General features: G+C 38.4%; 1 protein-coding gene across 6 annotated transcripts in view; it reads left to right on the forward strand.

The window, feature by feature from the left end:
• The window catches only part of NUP107 (nucleoporin 107), a 48,351-nt gene that overhangs the window by 848 nt on the left and 20,776 nt on the right, over positions 1 to 26,727 (forward strand). For 2 of the 6 annotated variants that reach the window (XM_006097893.2, XM_023761664.1), the window contains exons 2-12: positions 1,044 to 1,135; positions 1,641 to 1,727; positions 2,349 to 2,464; positions 5,586 to 5,730; positions 7,648 to 7,751; positions 11,912 to 12,039; positions 13,306 to 13,354; positions 19,962 to 20,033; positions 20,411 to 20,499; positions 22,420 to 22,495; positions 24,435 to 24,548. In XM_006097893.2, the coding sequence (XP_006097955.1) occupies positions 1,044 to 1,135; positions 1,641 to 1,727; positions 2,349 to 2,464; positions 5,586 to 5,730; positions 7,648 to 7,751; positions 11,912 to 12,039; positions 13,306 to 13,354; positions 19,962 to 20,033; positions 20,411 to 20,499; positions 22,420 to 22,495; positions 24,435 to 24,548 (1,072 nt within the window). Of the gene's footprint in view, positions 1 to 1,043; positions 1,136 to 1,640; positions 1,729 to 2,321; positions 2,465 to 5,585; positions 5,731 to 7,647; positions 7,752 to 11,911; positions 12,040 to 13,305; positions 13,355 to 19,961; positions 20,034 to 20,410; positions 20,500 to 22,419; positions 22,496 to 24,434; positions 24,549 to 26,727 lie in introns of those variants that run through there. The other 4 variants (XM_023761663.1, XM_023761667.1, XM_023761665.1 and 1 more) reach the window with 4 other exon arrangements.

The following is a 26,727-nucleotide window of genomic DNA, read 5'->3' on the forward strand; positions in this document are numbered from 1 at the left end:
CTCTGTAAAAGAGCGTGTACAAAGGTGTGTGGATATGAAAGCGCATCGTTTGTGCAGCTAAGTGGTCACATGTTTATGTTTGGATGGGGGTGATGTTTGTGACTGACTATAAGGCTGAAGTTGGTCAGCTGGGGTCAGATTGTAAAAACCATGGGAGGAAATTTGGACTTGATTCTGTAAGTCAGCAGTAGTTATCTGAAGGGTTTTTTTTGTTGTTGTTTTTTAAAAAATATATTTTATTGATTTTTTACAGAGAGGAAGGGAGAGAGAGAGTTAGAAACATCGATGAGAGAGAAACATTGATCAGCTGCCTCCTTACATCTCCTACTGGGGATGTGCCCGCAACCCAGGCACATGCCCTTGACTGGAATCGAACCTGGGACCTTTCAGTCCGCAGCCGACGCTCTATCCACTGAGCCAAACCGGTTTCGGCTATCTGAAGGTTTTAAGTGGAGGAAAAGCTCATTCCAAATGTTGGAATAATTGCAAAGGAGAAAATGTACTGCGTGCTAGAAAGCCAAGAAGTCTTTGTGCAGGTAAAATTTAAGCAGGACTTTGAGGGATAAGCAGGATTTAGAACTGGAAGGGCATTGTCAACAAAAAAGATGAGCCCTGGCCAAGATTGCAAAGTGGTTAGAGCGTTGGCCTGTGCTCCGAAGGGTTCAGTTCCCTTGGTTGCAGGTTCAGTCCTTGTGCACCAAAGGTCATGGGTTCAGGTTCCAGTCAAGGGCAACTAACCTCGGTGCAGGTCAATCCCTGGGCCCCGGTTAGGGCATGTTCGGGAGGCAACCAATTAATGTGTCTTTCACACATCAATGTTTCTCTCTTCCCGCGTGCCTTCTTCCCTTCTACTCTCTAAAAATCAGTGGGGAAAAAATAGATCCTCAGGTGAGAATCAACAACAACAAAAAGCAAAGATGTAGCTACTGCGATGATCTATACCTTGATTGACTCAGGATCCTTTGCTCCAATCATGATGATAAAGTTCTGTGCAAATGCTACATTCTCATTTCATTCACATGAGCTTGATTATGCTGTTTTAGGAGTGGCTTTGGAGAGATGCCATCCCCTGTGATCCGGGAGGCAGAGGTGACACGGACTGCACGGAAACAGAGTGCTCAAAAAAGAGTTTTAAGTATCCTTTGCATTTTAAGTATCATTATAAAAATTGTAGCATGTTTGGGATCAGGATTATAGAATTTTCTTTTTATGAGAGGTATTAAACACTAGCTGTAATAATAAAATGCTGCAGAAATTAGTTTTTTGACTTCTCAGATACCTTATTTGGTAAATATCCTGAAATTCAGTGAGATTAAGATTTATGTCTCCCTGAAAATAAGGATATTCCATTTTACTGCTAACTGTCATATTGTGGTTAGCTTCTGCTGAGATTAGATTATCTATTTTTTAATTTGAAATGTGACTAAGAACTCTTAGTTCAGTGTGCAGTAATCTAAGACTGAAATCTGAGAACTTAAATGGTAGAAAGAATTATTTACTCTTTGCATAGAAAACATGATAGACATAAAATCCCATGTCCTTGAAAAATATATTCATATATTTTATATACTGTAAACATGGTTAATTCTAACTTTAATGGTGTATTTTGTGCATGGAAAATTTTTCTTAACTTCCTACAGTTCGGGCATCCCAAGATGAAATTTTTGCCAATACCACTCCAAGAAACCAGGTTACCCCTCGAACTCCCAGCTCATTTCGACCACCTTGTAAGATTTTCTGCTTATAAAGCATTTAATAGTAGTGATAGTAGTAATCGCTAACACTTATGATACACATAAGTTATATTTGGTTGAAATACCAATAATTAAGAGCAAATAATAACGATTGCAGTTGCTATTTGTAACTCTGTTTTACATAAATACACAATAACTATGATGTAGGTATTATCTCTATTTTGCCACAACTGAAAGTGACACTTGGAGAAGTTAATTAATGCTGATAACATAGCCAAGTAAGTATGTAAGTATTGGAACCAAAATTCAAATAATGATCTGCTTACTCCAAAGGCCATGCCCTCTACACTGTACTGCCTCTTCAGTGTGCTATTTTATAAAATTAGAATATGAAGAATCCATTGACTCATTAGTGTTCTTTTTTACTGCTCAGTTTATGCTATAATGGAAGCATCTCTGCAGTACAATTTTTCTTGATGGGCTCAATATTACCAAAATAAGTTAAATTCTTCATATGGAAATGAATATGAAAAGTATTTATTTGCTTATAATTGAAGTAATTGAAAACTATTCTTTATTGTTTGTTTGCTTGTTCTGTTTTCATGATCAATGCTTATGCACTCTGGATTCTTTTTACTAACTTCTTGTTTCTAGTTACTCCACCAAACCGAAGCTTTCTCAGGCAGCCAGATGTTTCCTGCATTCTTGGAACAGGAGGGAGGTCTCCCCGGTTTACACAGTCTTCAGGGTTATTGGGAAATCTATCTATGGTATGTTGAAAAATAAGACTGAAATTTTCTTCCTTTCATAAAAGTATGATATGATGCTCTTTAGGAATCACTATGGTACAGTATTTAAAATAGCAGAAGAAATGTCATATAAACTGTGATATAGAATAACTTGACCTAGTTTAAAACACTACAGAAAAAGAAAGAATTGTATCTCACTAGGAAGAAAGATAAAAACAGAGGAGTTTTGTTGGAAGAGTAGAGGACTTAATAGGCACATTTAATTCCAAAAACGAGATAAAAACAATTCTTTTGTTTTTGGCTCTGTGCTTATTAAAAAGGCACAAATTTTACACGCACTTGAAATTGTCTAAATTTGGTGTTTTCTGAAGAGTAGTTTTGCTTGTTAAACCTGTCTTTGTCTTAGAAGGTTAACTTGATCTTTAAAATGTTTATTATAGTCTTGTGGATTTATAGAGTGTAACAATGATCTGGTCATTGAACAATTTGCTTATGAAACTGGTTTATTTTGGCAAGATTTATCTTGTACTTAAAAACATGAGTGGCCCAGCTGTAATATCCCCAGTTGGTTGAGCATCATCCTGTGCACCAAAAGGTTGCTGGTTGATTCGCAGTCAGGGCACATACCTGGGTTGTGGGTTTGATCCCCGGTTGGGGCACATTCAGGGGTTTGGCGGGGGGGCAGCCGTTAGATGTTTTCTCTCATGTCGATGTTTCTCCACGCCCGCCCCCCCCCCCCTTCCTCTCTGTAAGCATTTCCTTAGGTGAGGATTTAAAAAAAACATGAGTGAATTGACTGTCTCTGTATTTAAGCAAAAGATGACTTTTATTATTTACTGGCTTCAGAGCTGCAATATTAATAGTAAAGTTGTTACTCTCTTAAAGGCAAAGGTAGAATGAGGTGTGTATTGATTATTATAAAATGTTTATGAATTACTGTGCAGTCAAATGTATTTTCTTGATTTGTTTTGCCAGTTGTAATATTGGCTATAAGAGGTGGCCTTGGATATGTAGGTTGCCTGAAGGAAGTAAAATTTCTACATTAATTTTTTTTTAAAATATATTTTATTGATTTTTTACAGAGAGGAAGGGAGAGGGATAGAGAGCCAGAAACATCAATGAGAGAGAAACATTGATCAGCTGCCTCCTGCACACCCCCCACTGGGGATGTGCCCACAACCAAGGTACATGCCCTTGACCGGAATCGAACCCGGGACCCTTGAGTCCACAGGCCGATGCTCTATCCACTGAGCCAAACCGGTTCTGGCTCTACATTAATTTTACCATATATCTGCTTACCAAGATTTGATTGTGGAGCAAAGTATTTTTCTGAATGCAAAATGTCATTGCTGTGTAAGATTTCACTTGATCCTTATACTAATGTTGATAAGTACCCAGAGAAAATGAACTGTTAATCAGTCTCTAATAGTTGAAACTGAGTTCTCCTCAGCCCATAGTTAGGGTCTCATGAGAATATAGGGTTTCACCACCCATCTTTAGCATTTTCCTTGGGAGACTGACTTAAAGGTTTAGTTTTATTGTTGCTTATGCCTGGATTTTAAATAAAGGTGAATTTTTAAAAACTTTTTTATGGATCTGGCCAGTGTGGCTCAGTTGGTAGGAGCATCATCCTGTACACTGAAAGGTCTTGGGTTCAATCCCAACCCCAGTCCGGGTGAGTGCAGGAGTAGATGTTTCTCTCTCACATTGGTGTTTCTCTCTCTGGAAAAATCAATGGAAATGTCCTGAGGCAAGGATTAAAAAACAACTTTATTATGGATATTTTAAAATATCTCCGAAAATAGAATAGTAGCATAAGCCCCCATGTGCTCACTCCTCAGTTTCAACAGTTAACAATATATGGCTGATCTTGTTTCATCTATACCATGGCATTTCCCCTATATTACTTTACAACTCTCAAATTTCATAACCATTGTCCTGTGCACTGAAAGGTTGTTGTGCCCTGACTGGGAATTTCATTCATAAATACTTCAGTACATACCTTTGAGACAGAGCAACACTTTCTGTAACATAAAAATAATACATACAGGTCATACGTCATTGTATTGTGCTTCACAGATATTACATTTTTTTTTTTACAAATTGAAGGCAAGACCCTCCACCAGCAAAAATTTATGACTCACTGAAAGCACAGATGATCATTAGCATTTTTTAGGAATAAAGTATTTTTTGTTAAGGTATGTGCATTATTTTTTAGACATACTGCTATTGCACACTTAATAGACTACGGTACAGTGTAAACATGATTTATATATACTGAGAAACCCCTAAATTTATGTGACTCACTTTATTGCAGTAGTCTGGGACTACACCTACAGTATCTCTAACATTTAAACCTCCCCCAAACATATAGAGACTAATTCCTTTTTCATTTTACATATCTACTTTATATTTGTTATTGTATATTCATTAACTGGTCACATTTCCTGAGTTGTGTCAATTTTTTTTAAGTTGGTTGGTTCAAATTAGGAACCAAACAAGGTCACCATATTGCATTTGCTTGATATGTCTTTTAAATCTCTTAAGTTTCTCCCTCATCTTTTTTTTTTTCTTTTGTTTCAGAGGGGAAGGGACAGGGAGAAAGATAGAAACATCAATGATGAGAGAGAGTCATTGATCGGCTGCCTCCTACACACCCCACACTGGGGATTGAGCCAGCAACCCAGGCATGTGCCCTGACTGGGAATTGAACCTTGACCTCCTGGTTCATAGGTCGATGTTCAACCCCTGAGCCACGCTGGCTGGGCATCTCCCTCATCTTTTTTAAAAATTACTATTTATTTGTTGAAGAAGCTGGGTCATTTGTCAGTACAATTTCCCCAACATAAAAAATTAATGTGAACTTAGAGCGGTAGGAATTCCTTACTTACCTACTTATATCAGCTTAAATATTACAAGATGTAATCTCTATTGGCTTTTTTTTTTTTTTTTAAAGCTGGAGTAGTACAAAGAAGAAAGCAATTTTAAAAAGCCACACTTTCCTTCACAAAATAGCCCTTATGGCTATCTTTTGAAAATGGAAAATATACATAATGTTTTAAAAAAACGTAACAGCATTAATGTCTTTATTCACTCAATGGCAATAACTCCATTCCTTTTTTGTATCTTCCTTTTTTATAAGGTAACTAATCTGGACGACAGTAATTGGACCGCTGCATTCTCAGCACAGCGTTCAGGGCTCTTCACAAACTTAGAGCCCCATGGAGTAACAGAGGACGTAACCCTCAGTGCTGTGATGTTACGTGAGGATGATCCTGGAGAAGCTGGTAAATGGTTTTGAGCTTTGTTTGTAACAACAGGTAGCCTGTCACTTTACTAAGTTCAAGGAAGCTGTCCCCTCCTGTTCCTGAATGTCATCATTAAATATTTTTTTGTTGAGCTAATTAGCTCTGATAATGGCTAAGCCAATTGATGTAGTAGCTCTAGAAGTTTGAGAACGTCACCTTAGTTCTCAGTTGGAGCAGCATGTTGCCATTTTATCCTTCAGTGTAAAGAGCAGCCTGTTAGCTTATTAGTAGACGGGTCTCTGATATTTTTATTCTTTTCTTATTTGTGCTGTTGAAAGAGCTTCTCTTTTTCTTTAGGTTTAGTTTTATCTAACACTGCTGACATGTCTTGCTTTGGCCTGGATGTTGATATTGTTTTTTCAAATAGTATTGAGACCTTTCTAGTTTTAGGTTAGTTATTACCATTCCCTTTTGGGGAAAATTTTTGCTTTTAGTGTCTCTGTATCTACACATTATCATATAAGTTCTTCACAATTTTATCATCATCATCAGCCAGCATGCTAATGATATATACACTGAGTGGCCAGATTATTATGACCACCTGACGTTTGTAGGCAAATTAGCTATAATTTCACGCTGACGTTGCTAGAGGGCCAGATCATGATAAACGTCTGAATAGCACAACATACCTAAGTATCATTGCTGATCAAGTTCATCCTATCATGTTGATGGTGTATCCCAATGGAGATGGCTTCTTCCAACAAGACAGTGCGCCATGCCACGGTGCTCGTATTGTGCAGGAGTGGTTTCAAGAACATGAGGGAGACTTTACCTTGCTTAGGTGGCCCCCACAATCACCAGATCTCAATCAAATTGAGCATTTGTGGGATGAAGTTAAAAGAGCCATCAGGCAGCTGGTTCCACAACCATCAAATCTCACAGAACTGGACAGTGCTATTCATCAGGCATGGTGTCAGATTCCTCGCATCACCTTTCAACATCTCGTGGAGTCAATGCCAAGAAGAATCGCCGCAATATTGAAGGCAAAAGATGGCCCAACGAAGTACTGATGGGGTGGTCATAATAATCTGGCCACTCAGTGTATTTTTGGAGATTAACTCCTTATCAGGTATATGGTTCATAAATATATTTTCCCATTCCATAGGCTGCCTTTTTATTTTGTTTCTTTTGTTGTGCAGAACTTTTTAGTTTGATATAGTCTCGCTTGATTTTTGCTTTTGTTGCTTGTGCTTTTGATGTCATATCCAAAAAATTACTTCCAAGACTAATGACAAGCTTTTTCCCTATATTTTTTTTCCAGAAGTTGTACGTTTTCAGGTCTTATGTTTAAGTCTTTAATTTATTTTTAATCATTTGTATGAGTCATGTAGAATAGGGGTCCAATATTATTTTTCTGCGTGTGGATATCCAGTTTTCACAATACCATTTACTGAAAAGGCTATCCTTTTCCCATTGAGTATTCTTGGCTCCTTTGTCAAATATTAGCCGATTATATATGTGGGAGTTTATTTCTGGAGTCTCTATTCTGTTCTATTGGTCTGTGTGTCTGTTTTTATGCCAGCACCATACTGTTTTGATTACTCTAGCCTTGTAAAATAGTTTGAAATCAGGAAGTGTGATACCTTCAGCTTTGTTCTTCTTTGTTAGGGTTGTTTTGACTATTCTGAGGTTTTTAGTTTTACAAGATGAAAAGAGTTCTGTGAATAGATGGTGATGACGGTAGCACCACAGTGTGAATGTACTTAGTCTGAACTATACACTTAAAAATGGTTATGATGGTAAATTTTATGTGTATTTTACCACAATTATAATTTTTTAAAACATATTGCAGTAAAAAAAAAAAAGACTCATAGCTATGCTTTTAAGTTTTCAAACAATTACCTTGAAGTATGTCATTTAATGTTTTTTATTCCTTTTCTTTTTAATGTGTTCTAGCATCCATGAGTATGTTTTCTGATTTCCTGCAGTCTTTTTTGAAGCACTCTTCAACTACAGTTTTTGACCTTGTAGAAGAGTATGAAAACATTTGTAGTGTTCAGGTATGTTAATTCACTCCATTGTTGGTCAAACTTCAGTATGCTTAGTTTTGGGGTTTTTTTGTTGTTTTTTTTAACAGCATCAACCTGTGAATTTCTATATGTTATTTAAAAGAGATGTCTTAGCTATAATGGCAGGGATGGTATGGTTGGCACATCAGCCATAGTAGCTCTGCTTTTTACATACTGAGGGTCCATATCAGATTTGTTTTGGAGTCAAAAGGATTCTGCTGCTTTAAAAAAGGAAAATCTAAAATAAAGAAAGAACTCTTAGCCCTAGCCAGTTTGGCTCAGTGGGTAGAGAATCAGTGAAGGGACGTAGGTTCGATTCTGGTCAAGGGCACGTACCTTAGTTGCAGGCTCAATCCCTGGCAACCAGTCGATGTGTTTTTCTCACATTGATGTTTCTCTCTCTGTGTGTCTCCCTCTCCCTTCCACTCTCTCTAAAAATCAATGAAAAAACGCCCTGGCCGGTTTGGCTCAGTGGATAGAGCATCAGCCTGCGGACTGAAGGGTCCCAGGTTCGATTCCGGTCAAGGGCATGTATCTTGGTTGCGGGCACATCCCCAGTGGGGAGTGTGCAGGAGGCAGCTGATCGATGTTTCTCTCTCATCAATGTTTCTAACTCTCTATACCTCTCCCTTCCTCTCTGTAAAAAATCAATAAAATATATTTAAAAAAAAAAATCAATGAAAAAAATATCCTCAGGTGAGGATTAACAAAAAGAAAATAATAAAATAAAATATATAAAGAACTCTTAAAACTCAATAATAAGAAAATGAGCAATCCAATTAAAAAATAGACAAAACATGTTAATAGACACCTCACCAGAGAACATGTACAGGTGGCAAATAAGCATATCAGAAGATATTCAGCCCTAGCCGGTTTGGCTCAGTGGACAGAGCGTTGGCCTGCAGACTCAAGGGTCCCAGGTTCGATTCTGGTCAAGGGCATGTACCTTGGTTGCGGGCACATCCCCAGTAGGGAGTGTGCAGGAGGCAGCTGATCGATGTTTCTCTCTCATCGATGTTTCTCTCTCATCGATGTTTCTAACTCTCTATCCCTCTCCCTTCCTCTCTGTAAAAAAATCAATAAAATATATTTAAAAAAAAGAAAAAAAAAAAAAGAAGATATTCAACATTAGATGTCACTAGGAAATTGCAAATTAAAACAATGAGATGGCACAGTACTATTGGTATGGCAAGAATCCAAACCACTAATAACCACCAGATGCTGGCAAGGATGTGAAGTAGCAGGAACTCTCATTCATTGATGGTGGGAATGCAGAACGGTACAGCCACTTTAGAAGACAGTTTCTTACAAATCTAAGCATACTGTTAGCATACGATCCAATGTTCATACTCTGGTATTTACTCAAATAAGTTAAACATTTATGTTTACACAAAAACCTGCATATAGATTTTTGTAGCAGTTTTATTCATAACTAGATGCCTGGTGCACGACATTCGTGCACTGGGGGGTGGGGGTCCCCTCAGCCTGGCCCAAGCCCTCTCACAGTCCAGGACATCCCCCCAGGGATCCTTAGCGCTGCCACAGAGGCAGGAGAGGCTCCCGCCATGACCACTGTGCTCACCAGCTGTGAGCCCAGCTTCTGGCTGAGCGGCACTCCCCTGTGGGAGCGCACTGACCACCAGGGGGTAGCTCCTGCGTTGAGCGTCTGCCCCCTGATGGTCAGTGCGCGTCATAGTGACTGGTCGTTCCACTGTTTGTTCCATTTGCATTTTAGGGTTTTATTATATAGGATTGGCTTAATTTGGAATCAACCAAGATGCCATTCAGTATGTTAGGGGTGGGGAACCTTTTTTCTGCCAAGGACTAATTGGATATTTATAACATCATTCACTTAATATAAATTCACTTAATATAAACTTATGCTGCTATGAAAACTCCTAGATTTATTGAATTTTGAGTCCCACCTGCAGTTGCCTTGGCAAAGCCAGACCAAATAATTTCATGGGCCTTATACGGTCTTTAGCAGGCTGGACATTTCCCACCCCTGCAGTAGGTGAATGGATAAATCAACTGTGGTACTGGGTTCAGACAATAGAGTAGTATTCAGTGTTAAAAGCTTATCATGCTATAAAGAGACAAGAGAGTTGGGGGGATTGAGAAAAAGAAAACTCAGGGACATTGACGGACAACAGTGGTAATTGCTGAGGGTCGGGGTTGAGGGGAGGTGGAGAAGGGTATCCTATATAATGAAAGGCTAATATGCAAATGGACCGAATGGTGGAACGACCAGTCACTATGACGTGCACTGACCACCAGGGGGCAGACATTCAGTGCACTCCCACAGGGGAAGCGCCATTCAGCCAGAAGCTGAGTTCATGGCTGGCAAGTGCAGTGGCAGTGGTGGGAGCCTCACCTGCCTCCGCAGCAGCACTAAGGATGTCCTGGGCTTAAGCCGACAGTCGGACATCCCCTGAGGGCTCCCAGACTGTGAGAGGGCACAGGCGGGGCTGAGGGACTACCCCCCCCCCCACACACACACACACAAGTACACGAATTTTGTGCACCGGGCCTCTAGTAGAGGAAATAAATGGTAATGGAAGGAGACTTGGTGGTGAAGTGAACAGATGATATATTATGGAATTGTGCACCGGAAATCTGTATAATTTTGTTAACCAGTGTCACCCCAATAAATTCAATGAAAAGGAAAAAAAAGAATTTAATGAATGAGAGTATAGATAACACTTTTATTAAAAACTGGCCTTAAGACAGAAGTAACATTACTTTGTGAATACTTTTCAAAGGGAGGGAAACCTGTTGTGGTGGTCATTCTTCAAGTTTTGAACGAGAATAATCATGTTTCTTTATTCCCTTTGATAAGATAAGGGGGTGCTCTTATTGTGCCAGCTCATTAATACCTTTGAGAAAGGTTTCTTTTACCCAGAGTACTTAAACCTCCTGATAAACAAATTTTGTGTGTGTTTCTGGAGAGAACATGCATATCTTTCATTAGCTTTTCACACGTACCTCAGTCCCAAAAAGGTTAAGAACTGTTTTAGAACAAGGAGGGACTTACTTTGAAGTTTTGTCTAGAATTGGCATTGTTTTGGTGCCAATCTTAAGAAAACATTTTTCTTGATTTGTTATATGGTATAAATTTATCAGCCATAATTTGAAGATATCTTATTTTTAATTTTCATTGCTACTCTGTTGGTTCATGTTATGATTTTGTCAGGTGTAGGTTAGAGTTAGCTTCTCTTCTGGGTAATATACAGAGAGAAAAAAATGTACCCAAAGCTGTTCTTGTTGAGTCTAGGTTATGTTAAACTTTTACATATATACTCACATAAACACACCTTACTTTAAGGCCACTTCTAATGGAAATGTTATATTACATTCAGTTAAAAAAGACCATAGGCAGGACATATTTATAATATAACTAGACGCCCAGCGCAAGATTTAATCATGCGGGTAGGGTCTCTAGGCCTAGCCTCCTGCGATCAGGGCCATCTTCTGCCCATTCGAAGGTCCCCAGCCAAACGCTGCCCCCACTGCCGGACTGTCAGGCTGTTGGGATCACCAGCTCATCTCCAGCTGCTCGGAGACTTCATCTCCATGTGCGTGTGCTGGGCTGGCCTCTGATGGAACGTGTTGCCTGCTCGGGGCCGCTCATGTGGGTGCCACTGCCACTGCCACTGCTGCTGGGGCTGGAGGCGCTGATGGAGGCTACGAGGTGCACCCGAAACCTACCCGTCCTGGCGTGAGCAGCCCCGAGCGGGCAGTGCATTCCATCAGCAGCCGGCCCGGCGCACACACGTGGAGGTGAAGTTGCCAGCGCCCACTTTCCCGCAGGCCTGAGCCCCCAAGCAGCCAGGGATAAGCTGGTGATCCCAACAGCTTGACAGCCAGCCCAGTCCTCCCGCCACCCACCCTATTCCCTCATTCACCATTGCTGATTCTTCGGAGCCTGTGGGGGGTTGGGGGGCGGGCGGGAACCAAGAAGTGGTCAATGCCACCTCATGGCAACCGGTCGTTTGGTCATTCTGGTCGTTAGGAACACTGGCTTTTTATATATATAGATTATGTACATACATACTAGTTATGTAATTAGTTTTAGCACAATATACTTGAAGAATACAAAGTTGTTATTCAGGATTATAGGAAACTTCCTTATGTCTGTGTTTATAATCCAGGTGAATATACTGAGTAAAATAGTGAACCGAGCAACACCTGGTCTTCAAAAGTTTTCAAAAACAGCCAGTATGCTCTGGCTTCTTCAACAGGAGATGGTCACGTGGAGGCTGCTGGCTTCTTTGTACAGGTAAAGTGGTGTACAAGTCATGAATAAAATAAACACAAACCAACAGGGAAATTAATTTAAAAGTCAGAGTAGGATGTGTTTGGAAATAGGTTCTGCTATTCTTTAAGCTTATCATTTCTGATGCCTTAGTTGTTAGGAGTGAGTGAGGGAGGAGTTGAATATCAGGTCATAAAGCTGGTGGCTACTAAAAATTGGATATGTATAAAGATTTAAGGAAAGTGCTAAAAATACTATAATACTTGGGAGAGGATAGATTAAAAGAAAAAACTGAAGATTTATGTAATGTGGATGTTTGAAAGAAGTAAACCAAATTTTTCTTCTCTCAGATGCTCAGTGGTTTTGATTCATTGTTACTCTATCATCCTTATGAGAAAATCTTGAAAGAAAATCATAATTTTATTTTTGCCATGTGAAAACATTATATTCAAAAGTTAGGTGTATGCATCAGCAGGTAGTTGTTAAAGACTGTAGGGTAAGCATGTCAAACTCAAAAGCTAACGGGCCGAATAAACCAGGTGTAAGTTTATGCGGGCCGCAAAAAAACAAAAGCTTCAATTTTCATAGAAACGTAGGTTCATTTCGATAGAGACATGCTGGATACAAAGGGCTGAAATAAATGAGTAATCATTAACATAAAATAATACACATTTTAATAAAAATTAATATTTTTTCTTGAACATTAACTTACCAGACACTGAATAACTGCACAAATTAATAAGCATAACACAAACCTATTTTTCCTGTTCTCTGAAAGTGAAATATTTCCTATTGCACACACCAAACAAGTCAGTCCAAGACTAAAGATGTGGCAATTGGCTGCTAAAATATTCGCTGCTGGTATTAGTGGAAAGAAATGGTGCGCCTGTGTGTAAGGTGTATAAGGGAAATGAATGCAACACGATTATAGTAATCAGTCATTAGTGAACACTGTAGTTTGTTATTAATAGTTATGTATAACAGGATATTGTAAAAATTAAGTTATGAAATTTTTATTAAAATGTTCCTTACATACCGTTATATTGGCTGGGGCGCAAAAATATTCGTTGTGGGCCGCGAGTGTGATATGCTTGTTGCAGGGTGTATTTTTAAGAAATATCAGTTTTATTTGGGTAAAATTCAGAAGGCATTTACTACTTGTATCTTGTTTTTAAAGCATGATAGCTAAGGTAATTGAAACCCACTTTTTAGATTGTAGGTTTGTGCATGCATATAGCTTAAAAGGTGATTTTATATACTTATGTGAAATTTTGTGTTATTTTTCCCCAGAGACAGGATACAGTGTGCCTTAGAAGATGAAAATATGTTTGCAGTTACCGTAAGTTTTATATTAATTTTTTTCATAAATGCTTAAAAATTAAAATGTTTTTAGTAGTAGAATTTGATTTTTGAGTTTCTTCATTTTAATATTTTTTCAAGTAAATAAAAGATAGAGTAAAAGATAAAGTAATCAAATACTTATTTATATTATAGAATAAAAGATAAAAGTCCACTTTATTTCTCTTACTGTTCAGTCTAAGAGTTTGGTATTATTGTAGCCTATCGGACATTTTTCTATGCATTTTTGTACATGCACTAGAGGCCCAGGTGCACAAAATTCGTGCACGGGGGTGTGGGGGGGCCCTCAGCCCGGCCTGTGCACTCTTGCAATCCGGGACCCCTCAGGGGATGTCCGACTGCCAGTTTAGGCCCGATCCTTGAGACATCCCTTTCGCAATCTGGGACCGCTGGCTCCTAACCACTCGCCTGCCTGATCGCCCCTAACTGCTCTGCCTGCCTGCCTGCCTGCTCAGTGCGCGTCATAGGCACCGGTCATTCCACCGTTCCGTCGATTGTCATATTACCCTTTTATTACATAGGATATATACAAACATAGTTTGCTTTTTTGTTGTTATTGTTTGGGGTTTTTTTAAAGATAAAGATGAGAGTTTCATTGTGAAATACTTGGTTAACTCTTGGAAAGAGCCACTGTGATGCTCTAGAGATCTCTTCCTTCAGACAGGGATCTCAAAGGTGAAGAGGGGTATGCTTCACTGTCTTCTGTATCAAACATTGAACCTCTAGAAAATTTAAGGGGGGTTGTCCCTCAGGCTGTTCAGCAGAAGCTCAAAGGCTTATTTTTTATACAATCTCGGTAAAGTGTTGCAGGATTCAATGACTTGGTGCCTAGCAAGGGTATCAAGTTATTGAATTGTGCATACTCCTCAGCAATGCTGGAATGTATTCCTTTCTTGACTCCAAGCAGAAAGAAGATAGAGCCTGAAAGGAATGTGTCCCTTGGCTCTGTTTCATTCTATAAATAGTTTCCCCATATTTTTCTTTTCTGCCTCCTAGTAGACTCAGGGGAACTTATAAACTGCTCCCCTTCAAGAGCGAGCACCTTTTTTAATTCTACTTTAGTCTAATCTAGTCTAGTCTTTTCTATTCAAAATAACTTTCAAGCATCATAACTCAAACCTGCCAAAAGCCAAACCCGATTTTGTCTTTTACTGGACAGCACCATAGCAGTTTTCCAAGGAACCTGAATGTCCTCTAAATCAGTACTTCTCAAACTGTTTTGTGCACATGAGTCACCTGGGTATCTTGTTAAAATGTAGATTCTGATTCACTAGTTCTGGTGTGGGGCCTAAGTTCTGCATTTTTAAAAAAAAGATATTTTTATGATTTTTTTTTTTAGAGAGGAAGGGAGAGGGAAAGAGAGAGAGAAATATGGATTGGTTTTCTCCTGCACAACCCTCTACCAGGGATTGAGCCTGCAACCCCAGGCCTGTACCCTGACTGGGAATTGAACTGGCAACCTTTGGTGCACAGGACATCCAATCAACTGAGCCACACTGGTCAGGGCATAAGTTCTGCATTTTTAAAAAACATATATTTTTATTGATTTCAGAGAGGAAGGGAGAGGGAGAGAGAGATAGAAACATCAATGATGAGAGAATCATTGATCAGCTGTCTCCTGTAAGCCCCCTACAGGGGATCAAGCCCGCAACCCGGGCATGTGCCCTTGACCAGAATTGAACCCGGGACCCTTGAGTCCGCAGGTCGAAGCTCTATCCACAGAGCCACACCAGCTAGAGCAGTTCTGCATTTTTAATAAGCTCCCAGGTGATGCTGATGCTGCTGTTCTGTATACTACACTCGGAGTAGCAAGAGTGTAGATCCTGGTCTCTGTCTCTCCAAAATGTGATCCATCATCAAGTCTGGTTGACTCTCTTCTATCTCTTCAGTCCCAACTGTGACCACTCATCTCTGTTTCTGTTGCCACCACTTCAGCCTGAGCCATCATCATTCTTTGCAGGGATTACGGCAGTAGCTTTCATCTAGTCTCCCAGGCTCTATTCACACAGATTTTTTTTTAACATATGGTATGATTTAATTTGTACATTATTCTGAGAGTTTTTATTTATCAGTATTTTTAGTTGCTTTTCATGTCAGTTTACTTATGTTTACCTTATTTTTTTATAGTATATCAGAACATAAATGTACCATAATTTTTTCAGACATTTGGCTGGATATATATATGGGTTGTTTCCAGTATTTTTTGCTATAGCAATCAATAATGCAATGAATATTCTTCTTCATACTTATCTATGTATTTGAGTATTTTCTATATTTCTGGAAGTGGAATTGTTGGGTCAAAGTTTGGTAATGGAATGTACCAATTTACATACACTCTCACAGTGTGTGAAAATGTTTACTCTGATATTAATCATTTGAATTTGCCAATTGGAGGGAAGATCTCTCATTATTTTAAGATACATGTCAGTGACAATTAGTGGTGAGTTGGTATATTTGTCATTCTTAAGGATTTATATTATATAAATTCTATATTCATATCCTTAGCTTATTTTCCTAGTAATTCTTTTCTTGTATATATTAAAGATAATCATCTTTCTGTCACTTGTCTTTCAGCTTTGTTTAAGGGTCTTTGTAAAGCTGACATTTCCATATCTAACTGATCACATTTGTCATATTTTCCTTTGTCATTCACTATCTTCTGTCTTGTTAAAGAAGACCTTTGCTATCTATTTAAAAAAATATTTTCCAATGTTTTCTTCCAGATCTAAATCTTATTTTCTATATCATAAGCTCTTGAATTCATCTGGAGTAAGTTTGTCTCTGAAGCAGCAAAGGATTTAGCACAGCCGGCATGGCTTAGTGGTTGAGCATTGACCTAAGAACCAGGAGGTCCCAGTTCAATTCCCAGTCAGGGCACATGCCCAGGTTGTGGGCTTGATCCCCAGTAGAGGCATGCAGGAGATAGCCCATCAATGATTCTCTCTCCCTCTCCCATCCTTTCTGAAATCATAAAAATATATATTTTTTAAAAAGATGTAAGGGATTTAACTTTTTTTATATGGAAAGTCATTTATCCCAATACCATTTATCAAACAAATATATTTATCATACTTATGCATGGATCTTTTCTGTTTTATTGATTGATTCATTTAAAAGGCGATACTACTCACCTGAGTCACTCTAGCTCAGTAATTTTGATATCTCAGATGGTTAGTCTCCTTCATTTTAAAAAACATGTTTGGTTATTTTTGCACACTTTTTTTTCCAGGTGAACATTACAATTTCCATTTTTTAAAAAGTTAGTTGGGATATTTATTGCAGTAATATTGAATTTGTAAATTAATTTGAGGAGAAATGACATTTTTATGTTGAATTTTCCTGTTTATGATCATTGCATGTCTCCCCAGTTATTTAGATCTTATATAGTTTATATAGATTTGTGCTCTTTATGAAAGTCTATGTAAATCCTATTGTGAATGGATTCTCTTTCCTATTACATCTTATAATTAGTTATAACTGTCAGATAGCTCAATGATTTATGTGTGAAACTTATAATTGGCCATTTTTTGGAGCTTTTATTAGCTCTAATAAGTTTTTCATTGATTTTCTTGGGCTTTCTATATTGGCAATATTTTACAAATAGTTTTCCTTAATCCTTCCTAATTTCTTACTTCTTTTCCTTTATTCCATTGACTAGGAGCATCTATACAATTATATCAGTTAGTGTTCCTGACTTTGTTTTACTACAGATTACTGATTTTTTTTTCTCCTAACTAGCTAAGAGTTGGGATAGATGTTGAATGCAGTCAAATGTTTTCTTTGGCTTCTATAATATCTGCTATAATTTATTAGCTTCTATAGCTAATTTTTAGCTTCTATAGTTATCTGTTTTAAGTTATAACTAGAGGCCCGGTGCACGAATTCATGCACGGGTGGGGTCCCTCTGGGTGGCCTGCAGGGATCAGGCTGAAACCTGAAGTCCAATGCCGCCTGCAGCTCCTACCTGCTGCTCCCGCTCATCCCATCCCCACTGTGTCTGCCACAGGCTCATGCCCAATCAGTCCCGATCGGGAGAGGCTCGCGCTGCCAGAGCAGTGCTCACCAGCCATTAGCCCTGCACCTGGTGCCCTCCCAAGGGGATGGCCTGCGGGATTGGGCTGAAACTGGCTATCCAATATCCACTGAGGGGTCCCAGATTTCGGGAGGGACAGGCCAGGCTGAGGGACCCCACCAGTGCACAGTCGAGCTGGGGAGAGACTGCAGGAGGGCTCCAGGGAATGTCCGGCCCATCTTGCTCAGTCTCGATCAGCTGGACCCCAGCAGCAAGCTAACCTACCAGTTGGAGCATCTGCCCCCTGGTGGTCAGTGCACGTAATAGCCAGTGGTTGAGCAGCCTTAGCATATCATTAGCATATTATGCTTTGATTGGTTGTTTGGTTGTTCTGCCGTTTGGTGTATTTGCATATTACCCTTTTATTATATAGCAGTGGTTCTCAACCTGTGGGTTGAAAAAATTTTTTTTAATATATTTTTATTGATTTCAGAGAGGAAGGGAGAGAGGCACATCCCCAGTAGGGGGTGTGCAGGGGGCAGCTGATTGAAGTTTCTCTCTCATTGATGTTTCTAACTCTATCCCTCTCCCTTCCTCTGTGTAAAAAATCAATAAAACATATTTAAAAAGAGAGAAAGAGATAGAAACATGAATGATGAGAGAGAATCGTTGATCGGCTGCCTCCTGCACGCCTCCTACTAGGGATCAAGCCTTCCACCCGGGCATATGCCCTTGACTGGAATCGAACCCAGGACCCTTCAGTCGGTAGGCTGACTCTATCCACTGAGCAAACCAGCTAAATTTTTTTATTTTAATTTAACTTTTTAACTAAAATTATTGGGTGACATTCATTAATTAGATTCTATAGATTTCAAGTGTACATTTATGTAATACATTATCTTATACTGCATTGTGTGCCCACCATCCAAAGTCAAATCATCTTCAGTCACCATATACTTGACCCCCTTTACCTTTTACTATTTCCCACCCCCTTCCATCTGGTAACCACTATGCTGTTGTCTGTTTATGAATTTTTGTTTGTTTATTATTTTTGTGTTCATTTGTTGCTTTCTCAATCTTTTAATTTATTTATTCTGCAAATACTTATTTTATGCCAACCAAGTGATACATGTCTAGGAAGATTATTTATCTTACTTGTGGCTATTTAATGAACTTAGTAGCTTTAATAGTTCTCCACTGATTGTCTTGGTTTTCTGGTAGGCAATCCTATTAACTAAAAATAGTGACAACTTTGACTCTTCTTCTGTATCTACTACTACTTAGGTTTTTGTGTGTGTTTTCTTCTGGTTTTAGAGTTAAGTGTAATATTTGTTCTAGGCTTTAGCTAGTAGTCTATCATATTAGGAAAATATTCTTCTATTTGTAATTTATGAAGATATCTTTATCAAATGACATTTTGTCATCTATCCAGATGTTCCTATGGCTTTTCTCCTTGAATCTTTGAATAAGATTGATTATAGGTTCTATCACTACTTATTATCCTTTTCTAAAAAATATATTTTTTGATTGGTTTTTTAGAGAGACAGAAAGGGAGAGGGAGGGAGAGATAGAAATGTCGATGAGAGAGAAACACATCATCGATCAGCTGCCTCCTGCAAGCCCTCTGCTGGGGATTGAGCCCAAAATCCTGGCACGTGCCCTGACTGGGAATCAAACCAGTGACCTCTTGGTGCATGAGTTGATGCCCAATCGCTGAGCCACATCAGCTGGACTATTATCCTTTTAATATACTGTTTAATATTACTTACTCATATTTTTGTCAAGGTGTCCTTAAAGTTGGTCTTAAGAGCCTTGGATTGTTAAGTTTTATCACCTCTCAATTTCTGCTGTGTAGAATAATAGATTTTTAAGTTTCTAGATGTTAATTTTCTAACATGTCACATGACTGAATCCATCTCTTTATTATGATTTTGTTTGTTTGTTTGTTTCATTTTGTTCTGTATTTTATTTTCCCCTAAAACAGTGGTTCTCAACCTGTGGGTCGCCAACCTTTGGGTCGCGACCCCTTTGGGGGTCGAACGACCCTTTCACAGGGGTCGCCTAAGACCATCGGAAAACACATATGTAATTACATATTGTTTTTGTGATTAATCGCTATGCTTTAATTATGTTCAATTTGTAACAATGAAAATACATCCTGCATATCAGATATTTACATTACAATTCATAACAGTAGCAAAATTACAGTTATGAAATAGCAACGAAAATAATTTTAGTTTGGGGGTCACCACAACATGAGGAACTGTATTAAAGGGTTGCGGCATTAGGAAGGTTGAGAACCACTGCCCTAAAACAATATCTCTGGGGAAAATAGATATTTTAAACTCCAAGTAAAGCTAAAGAACTAAAATATCAAGTAAAAGCAGCCACACATTGATATAGCAGTTTGAAATTTATTTACAGAAACTTTTCTTAGAAAAATATACCAATTTGCTGTGTAGTAAAATGTTTATGGTGGTTGAATATCCTTATTTCAGGTATGTTTTTACCTTCCTGTTGAAATAATATTCTTAGAGCATCTTTTTTTTTTCTTCCTTTAATATTTTTTTAATAGGCTCTTAATGCTAGTGAAAAAGCAGTTGTGGAGGCGTTATTTCAGAGAGATTCACTTGTCCGACAAAGTCAGGTATGACTAGAATTTTAAAATATTTTTTATGAAACAGAAATGAAGGTGTTTTAATTTAAAACTTTTTTTCTTAATTTTTTCTTTTTGATCTTTTTATTTGTAATTAAAAGGAATAAAGAACCTTTTTTTTGGTTTTCAAATAATAACCCTAGTATTTCCAGGAAAGCCTATTAAGAACTGTATTATTCCTGTGGAAAATTTCATTCTTTTGTCATAATACTTATATACCTTTAAAAAGTAAAAATAGTGATTAGAAAAATTGTTACTTGGTATTTTTGTATCAGAAACCTTTTTTTAAATTAAGTGTAGGAGTACTACAAATAAAATACTAACAGATTTTATAGTTAATACTTTCTTTCTTTTTTTAACTTTCCTAGTTGGTGGTGGATTGGTTAGAGAGCATTGCCAAAGATGAGATTGGAGATTTTTCTGATAATATTGAGTTTTATGCAAAATCAGTATATTGGTAAGTCATTAAAACTTTTATTCCAAAGACTTAAAGTTGGTTTTGTTTATTCATTCTTCCAGCAAATACTGAAAGATGAATGTTCACTTACTACTTATTCAGTCTGTGAGCAAAATAGATAAAAACCCTGCCTTTAAGGGATTTGTAATTGTTTAAGAGGAAAAACAAATACATATCCTGTTAGGTATTAAGAGCTTTGGAAAAAAAAAAGAATCAGAGTTGCTGGATAGAGGATGATAATGAGTACTACTTTAAGTACAAGAAGTGATTAGGGATGGCCTTTCTGAGGAAGTAACAGGTAGTTAAGAGCAAGAGGCGTTTAAGAAATAAAGGCGGTGAGCCATGCAAAAATATGGGGGACACGTGTTCTGGTTAAGAACAGAAATTGCCAAGACCCTGAGAAGGTAAAATGTTTGTTCATAAGGAGGCCAGTGTGAACACGGCAAAGAAAAGAATAATAAGAAATGAGATAGAAGAGAGCCATCTCACGTAGGACTTTTACAGGCAGGCAAAGGTAAGCGTTTGGGACTTTATTTTAAATGTGATGGGAAACCTTGAGAGTAAAAGAATGTGATATGGTTTGATTCACATTTTCAAGCAATCACCTGCTATATTTTCTTAATAATCATTATTTGATCAGCAAGACTCTTTGGCCCTAGCTGGTTTTGCTCAGTGTGTAGAGCATCAGCCTGCGGACTGAAGGGTTCTGGGTTCAATTCTGGTCAAGGACACATGCCAGGGTTGCAGGTTCGATCCCCAAAGGAGGCGTGCAGGAGGCAGCCAAACAGTGATTCTCTTTCATGTTTCTATCTCTCCCTCTCCCTTCCTCTCTGAAATCAATTTTAAAAAATATTTTTTTTAAAAAAGACACTTTGTACTATGTTTCTAGCTATTTGTAATTTTTTTAAAAAAATTTTTTCCCCATACCCTTCAATACTTTTAAGTTATTGTATGCCCTTGAAACCAGAAAGCACCATTAGGTTAAAGGGACAATTTATTTCAAGATTTGAAGAAAAAGTTCAGATTGCCTTTGAATTCAGTAATATTATATGTACAAAGTCTACAAGTCAATTAATTATATTTTTTCTCTGGTTAACTAGGTAATTAGTGTTACTGAGTGTTTATTTAAAATTAAATCTTCAACATTTGTGATTTTTCTGAGCAAAACAGGAATTTTCATTTTCAGAAAAAAAAATTTTAGTTAAAATGCCCTGTTAAGGTCTTTGCAAGTTTTAAATAAATACAGGATAGAGAACCCCAAAATAGACCACACTTATATGGTCATTTGGCTTTCAACAAAGCAGTCAAAGCAATCAGATGAGGAAAGGACTGTCTGTTCAACAAACTGAGAAAAACTTGGTATCTATGTGAAAAATACTGAACAATTAATTCAAGATGGATCATAGTGCTAAATGTAAAAATCAAAACCATAAAGCTTTTAGAAGAAAATATAGGAGGAATCTTTATGACTAGGGGATAGGCAAGTGTTTCTTTCTTAGGTCACAGAAAGCAATAATAAGGGGTCAAAAATTGATTTGACTTCATCAATTAAAACTTCTCACTAAAAGGCATTGAGAAAATAAATTAGTGGTGAGCCACAGACTGGAAGAAACATAGAACCCATAGTTCGTAAAGAACTATAACTCAGTAATAAAAGATAACCCAATAATAAAAAGAGCAAAGATTTAGATGGATACCTCACAAAAGCAAATATGGTAGATGAATGGCCAATAAGGACATGAAAATGCTCAATATCATTACTCATCTGTGCTAAAATATAAAATGCCCTTTTATACTTAGCATTTTTGCTTGTTTTTCTGAGTTTATACTCTTTCTAACTTTGACTTGATTTTTTTTTTTTTTTAAATAAACCTACTATTAGAATTGCTCCTTAAAAAGAAATTGTTCTTTTTCTCTCAGGGAAAATACTCTGCATACCTTGAAACAGCGGCAGCTATCTTATATAGGAAGTGTCCGTACTCTTGTCACTGAATTGGTAAGTGTTCTTTGAAATGAAAGTTCTCTTCAAAAAAAGAAGAAAAAGTAAAGAAAAACTGAAGAAAAATAAGGAAAGTTGTCTTCAAAGTTAGGTGATTTTTGGTTTTTTTTTAAGAGTTGGATCTTTGTTTTTGTTTCCTGAAGATTTGCACAAACTAACTCTAAAACTAGTAAGATGCATTTAAATTTGATGACATGTATTTGAACATATCTGTGACCTATGAGTTATAAATTTTAAAAGAAGGTATAGAAGTGTTCCTGATTTTCCAGCATTAATAACAAATTAATTTTTGTCTTACAGCAAGGTTTGATTCTTGAACTATTTGATGGTGACCTATGAAAGCTCTTTCATATAGAAAGCAGGGGGAAAAATAAAGCTTCGTGAATTAGCTTGAGGTTAGAAAGGTCATTCTCGGACATGAGTAACAGTGGATTTGAAAAGAACAGGAGTCTATAGAAATAAAGGAATAGAGCTTTGTGACAGGAGGCAGCATGTGATAAATATAGTGAACAGTGGGAGAAATAAATAACAGTTGAAAAAATTGATAAAATTGTACTTGGTAACAAAAGTGAGGGAGAGGGAGAGAGAGAAACATCAATGATGAGAGAGAATCATTGATCAGCTTCCTCCCTCATGCCCCCAACTGGGGATCAAGCCCACAACCTGGGCATGAGCCCTGACCAGGAATCGAACCATGACCACCTGATTATTAGGTCAAATGCTCAACCACGGAGCCACATGGGTCAGGCACGAAAGTGATTTTTGATGAAAATTGTTTGGAAACTGTTAGAAGAGTTTGGAATAAATTATAGCTAAACTACTTAGTAGCAAGCAACTGAAAGTAATTTTCTCTTATCTGGAAAGTAGTGGTTTCCTTTTTCCAGAAAGAGACCATATTCCAAAATTGAATGATTATATCTGTCTGCAAAATATTTGTGAAAATAGCCAAACCTATTATGCATTTCATTTTCTGTATATTCATATTGCCATAAACAGTAGCATTGGAATAAGAATTATTTCCTTTTTTAAGTCACATTAAAATAGTTTTCCATGTAAAATTCAACATGCAGATCATGGTGCTCTTGGCTTAAAAGTGAGAACATTATATTATCCCAAATGTTAAAAAGTACATTTCTTTCTATCTGTGAAAGGTAGTAGGAAGGAATAACTGATAGGTTTGTGTTTTTTTGGGGGAGAGGGGGAGTGGATTTATTTATTCAAAATCTATTTGTTTCATTTGGTGTTGGTGTGTTTTATCTAGCATTAACCCCATAATGGGCTCTCTTCACATAGGTTATCAGAAACTACCAACTAGCCCTTTCTAGTCACAAAATAGATTGAGATTCCTTCAGTTTCTCCTCTGCTCATTTTTTAGAATTAACTTGCCATGTAGCTGCTACTGTATCAGGGTAAAGATCAAGTCATCTTGAACTATGAGTATCATTCTAGAGTTACTTGGTTGGCTAAGCTAGTGGTATTTCCACTTTTCCTGGCTTAGGCATACACCTTTGTGGGCCAAAGGAGTCTATTTGAAATGGGCAGTAGGCAGTTGTGTGGCTATTTGGAACACTTGTGACACTTTCATTCCTGTTAATTAACTAAATCGTAAGTGAATTTATTTCAGTAATATATTCAGGAGAGACTTATCATCTCTTGATGTGTTTAATGTATGTGAGTACAGCCCTAACCAGTTTGGCTCAGTGGATAGAGTGTCGGCCTGCGAACTGAAGGGTCCCAGGTTAGATTCCGCCTTACCGGCACATCCCCAGGAGGGGGTGTGTAGGAGGCAGCTGATCGATGTTTCTCTCTCATCAATGTTTCTAACTCTATCCCTCTCCCTTCCTCTCTGTAAAAAAAAATCAATAAAATATATTAAATAAATAAATGTATGTGAGTACAAAGGACTTACAGTTGGGGATTTTTTTTGTTTTTATAGGACCCTGATGCTCCCATAAGACAGAAAATGCCCCTTGATGATCTGGATAGAGAAGATGAAGTTAGATTACTCAAATATCTTTTCACTCTAATCCGTGCTGGAATGACAGAAGAGGTAAATTGTGTACTCTGTGCTTGTCCAATTGTAAAAAGGCATAGACTCTTCTTAAGTTGAAAGGGATCTTTGTGACCACCTAGTATGCCTTCTCAGTGTATCTAGATATAACTGCTGTTTGAACATTTTCAATGATAAGAAACACATTGCCTCAGGGGCACTACACTCTAGTTTGCACAATTCTTAATAGAAAAATTTTTTTAAGAAGTCAGACTTTGCCTCCCTAGGCATATTTCCAATTCTGATTTTTAAGAGTTGAGAACAAGTCTTCCCCAATTGCTCTTTCAGGTGACACTATTTATGCATTTGAAGATCATCATGGCCCTCAGACTTCCTCCTTTTAATCTCACCTCTTTAAAATTAATCTCCTTTGTGAATTTTAAGATCTTGTACGTATAGGCATACCTCTGAGAGATTGCAGGTTCCATTCCAGAACACTACGATAAAGCGAGTGGTAATCTTTTTGATGGTAGAGGGTCTTGCCTTCAATTTGTAAAAAATGCAACATCTATGAAGTGCAGTAAAGTGAAGCACAATAAAATGAGGTTTGCCTATAGAATGTTAAGTATCTAATTAGACAACTTACTAGATGAGGCAGTCTGATGCATGGGAGCTTCAAGCTTTAGATATTATGTTGTACATCTTTTGCAGTACTCTTGGTGATGTCCTTTTTGAATTAATTCAAACTGTTGTTTGTTCTGGGTTATAAACCATTAGCATATATTAAGTAACTTCTTTTATTAATAGTCTTGGGTTAATAAGCATCATTCTTTTAATTAATAAAAGAAGGTGATCTCATACATTCATTTACTCAGAAAATATTTAAGTCCCAGCCACTCTGCCAGGCGTGTGTAAGAACTAGGAAAGGTAAGGGCAAACAAAAAGCAGAAAGCAGAAAATGATCACATTACTGAAGACATGAGAAACAAGAACTTTCCAGGTCCCTCTACGTTTACATTACCCCAGATTGTAGGTTTTTGTATTTACTTAAAGCTTTTTTCTTGCCGAAACCGGTTTGGCTCAGTGGATAGAGCGTCGGCCTGTGGACTGAAAGGTTCTTTTAACATTTTTATTGAGATATAATTCACATACCATACAATTCACCCATTTAAGGTACATACTTCAATGATTTTAGTATAATATTAATTTTTTTTTTATTGAGGCAAGATATCTACACTAATAAAAGAGAAACATGCAAATATGGTGTCACACCGCTACCCTTCCCATTGGCTAATCAGGGCGATATGCAAATTATCTGCCAGCCAAGATGGCGGCCGGCAGCCAGGCAGCTTGAAGCGAACATGAGGCTTGCTTGCTTCAGTGACGGAGGACTCCAACGTTCCCCGCCTGCCGCTTCCGGCCTCTGAGCTTGCAGTTTGAAACATTGTAACAAATATAGAAGCTAAACAAAACCCCAGAAACCTGCTTTCAGCCAGCCAGGATCTCAGAGCTGGAGTTGAAACAGTGTTTCGATTATAGAACCCAAACAAACCAGATACCTGCTTTCAGCAGCCGAGGCCTAAGAGTTGGAGCCAAGCCTCAGAGCTAAAGCTGGCCCAGAATAAAAAAAAAAAAAAAAAAAGGACAGGTTGGGAGCTTCAGTCACCCGCCAGCCTGTAAACAGCCCTCAGCCCCTCACCCAGACTGGCCAGGCACCCCAGTGGGGACCCCCACCCTGAAGGGGGTGTGACCAGCTGCAAACAGCCATCATCCCCTCATTCAGGCTGGCCAGGCACCCCAGTGGGGACCCCCACCCTGATCCAGGACACCCTTCAGGGCAAACCAGCCGGCCCCCACCCGTGCACCAGGCCTCTATCCTATATAGTAAAAGGGTAATATGCCTCCCAGCACTGGGATCAGCGTGACAGGGGGCAGCGCCCAAACCCCCTGATCGCCCTGCGGCTCTGTGTGTGACAGGGGCAGGGCCACAACCTCCCTATCCGCCCTGCTCTATTCGTGACAGGGGAAGGCACCCCAACCCCCTGATCAGCCCTGCTCTGTGCCTGATAGGGGGGAGCTCCCCAACCCCTTGATTGCCCTGCGGGCTCTGTGTGTGACAGGGTGGGGCGCCCCAAACCCCCTGATCAGCCCTGCTCTGTGTGTGACAGGGTGCGGTTGCCCCAACCCCCACCCGGCCTCAGCAGGCGTGGCTGGGGGGGAAAGTGAAAAACCATAACTT

The sequence above is a fragment of the Myotis lucifugus genome, unplaced genomic scaffold, assembly GCF_000147115.1.
Source record: "Myotis lucifugus unplaced genomic scaffold, Myoluc2.0 scaffold_212, whole genome shotgun sequence".
Classification (NCBI taxonomy): Eukaryota; Metazoa; Chordata; class Mammalia; order Chiroptera; family Vespertilionidae; genus Myotis; species Myotis lucifugus.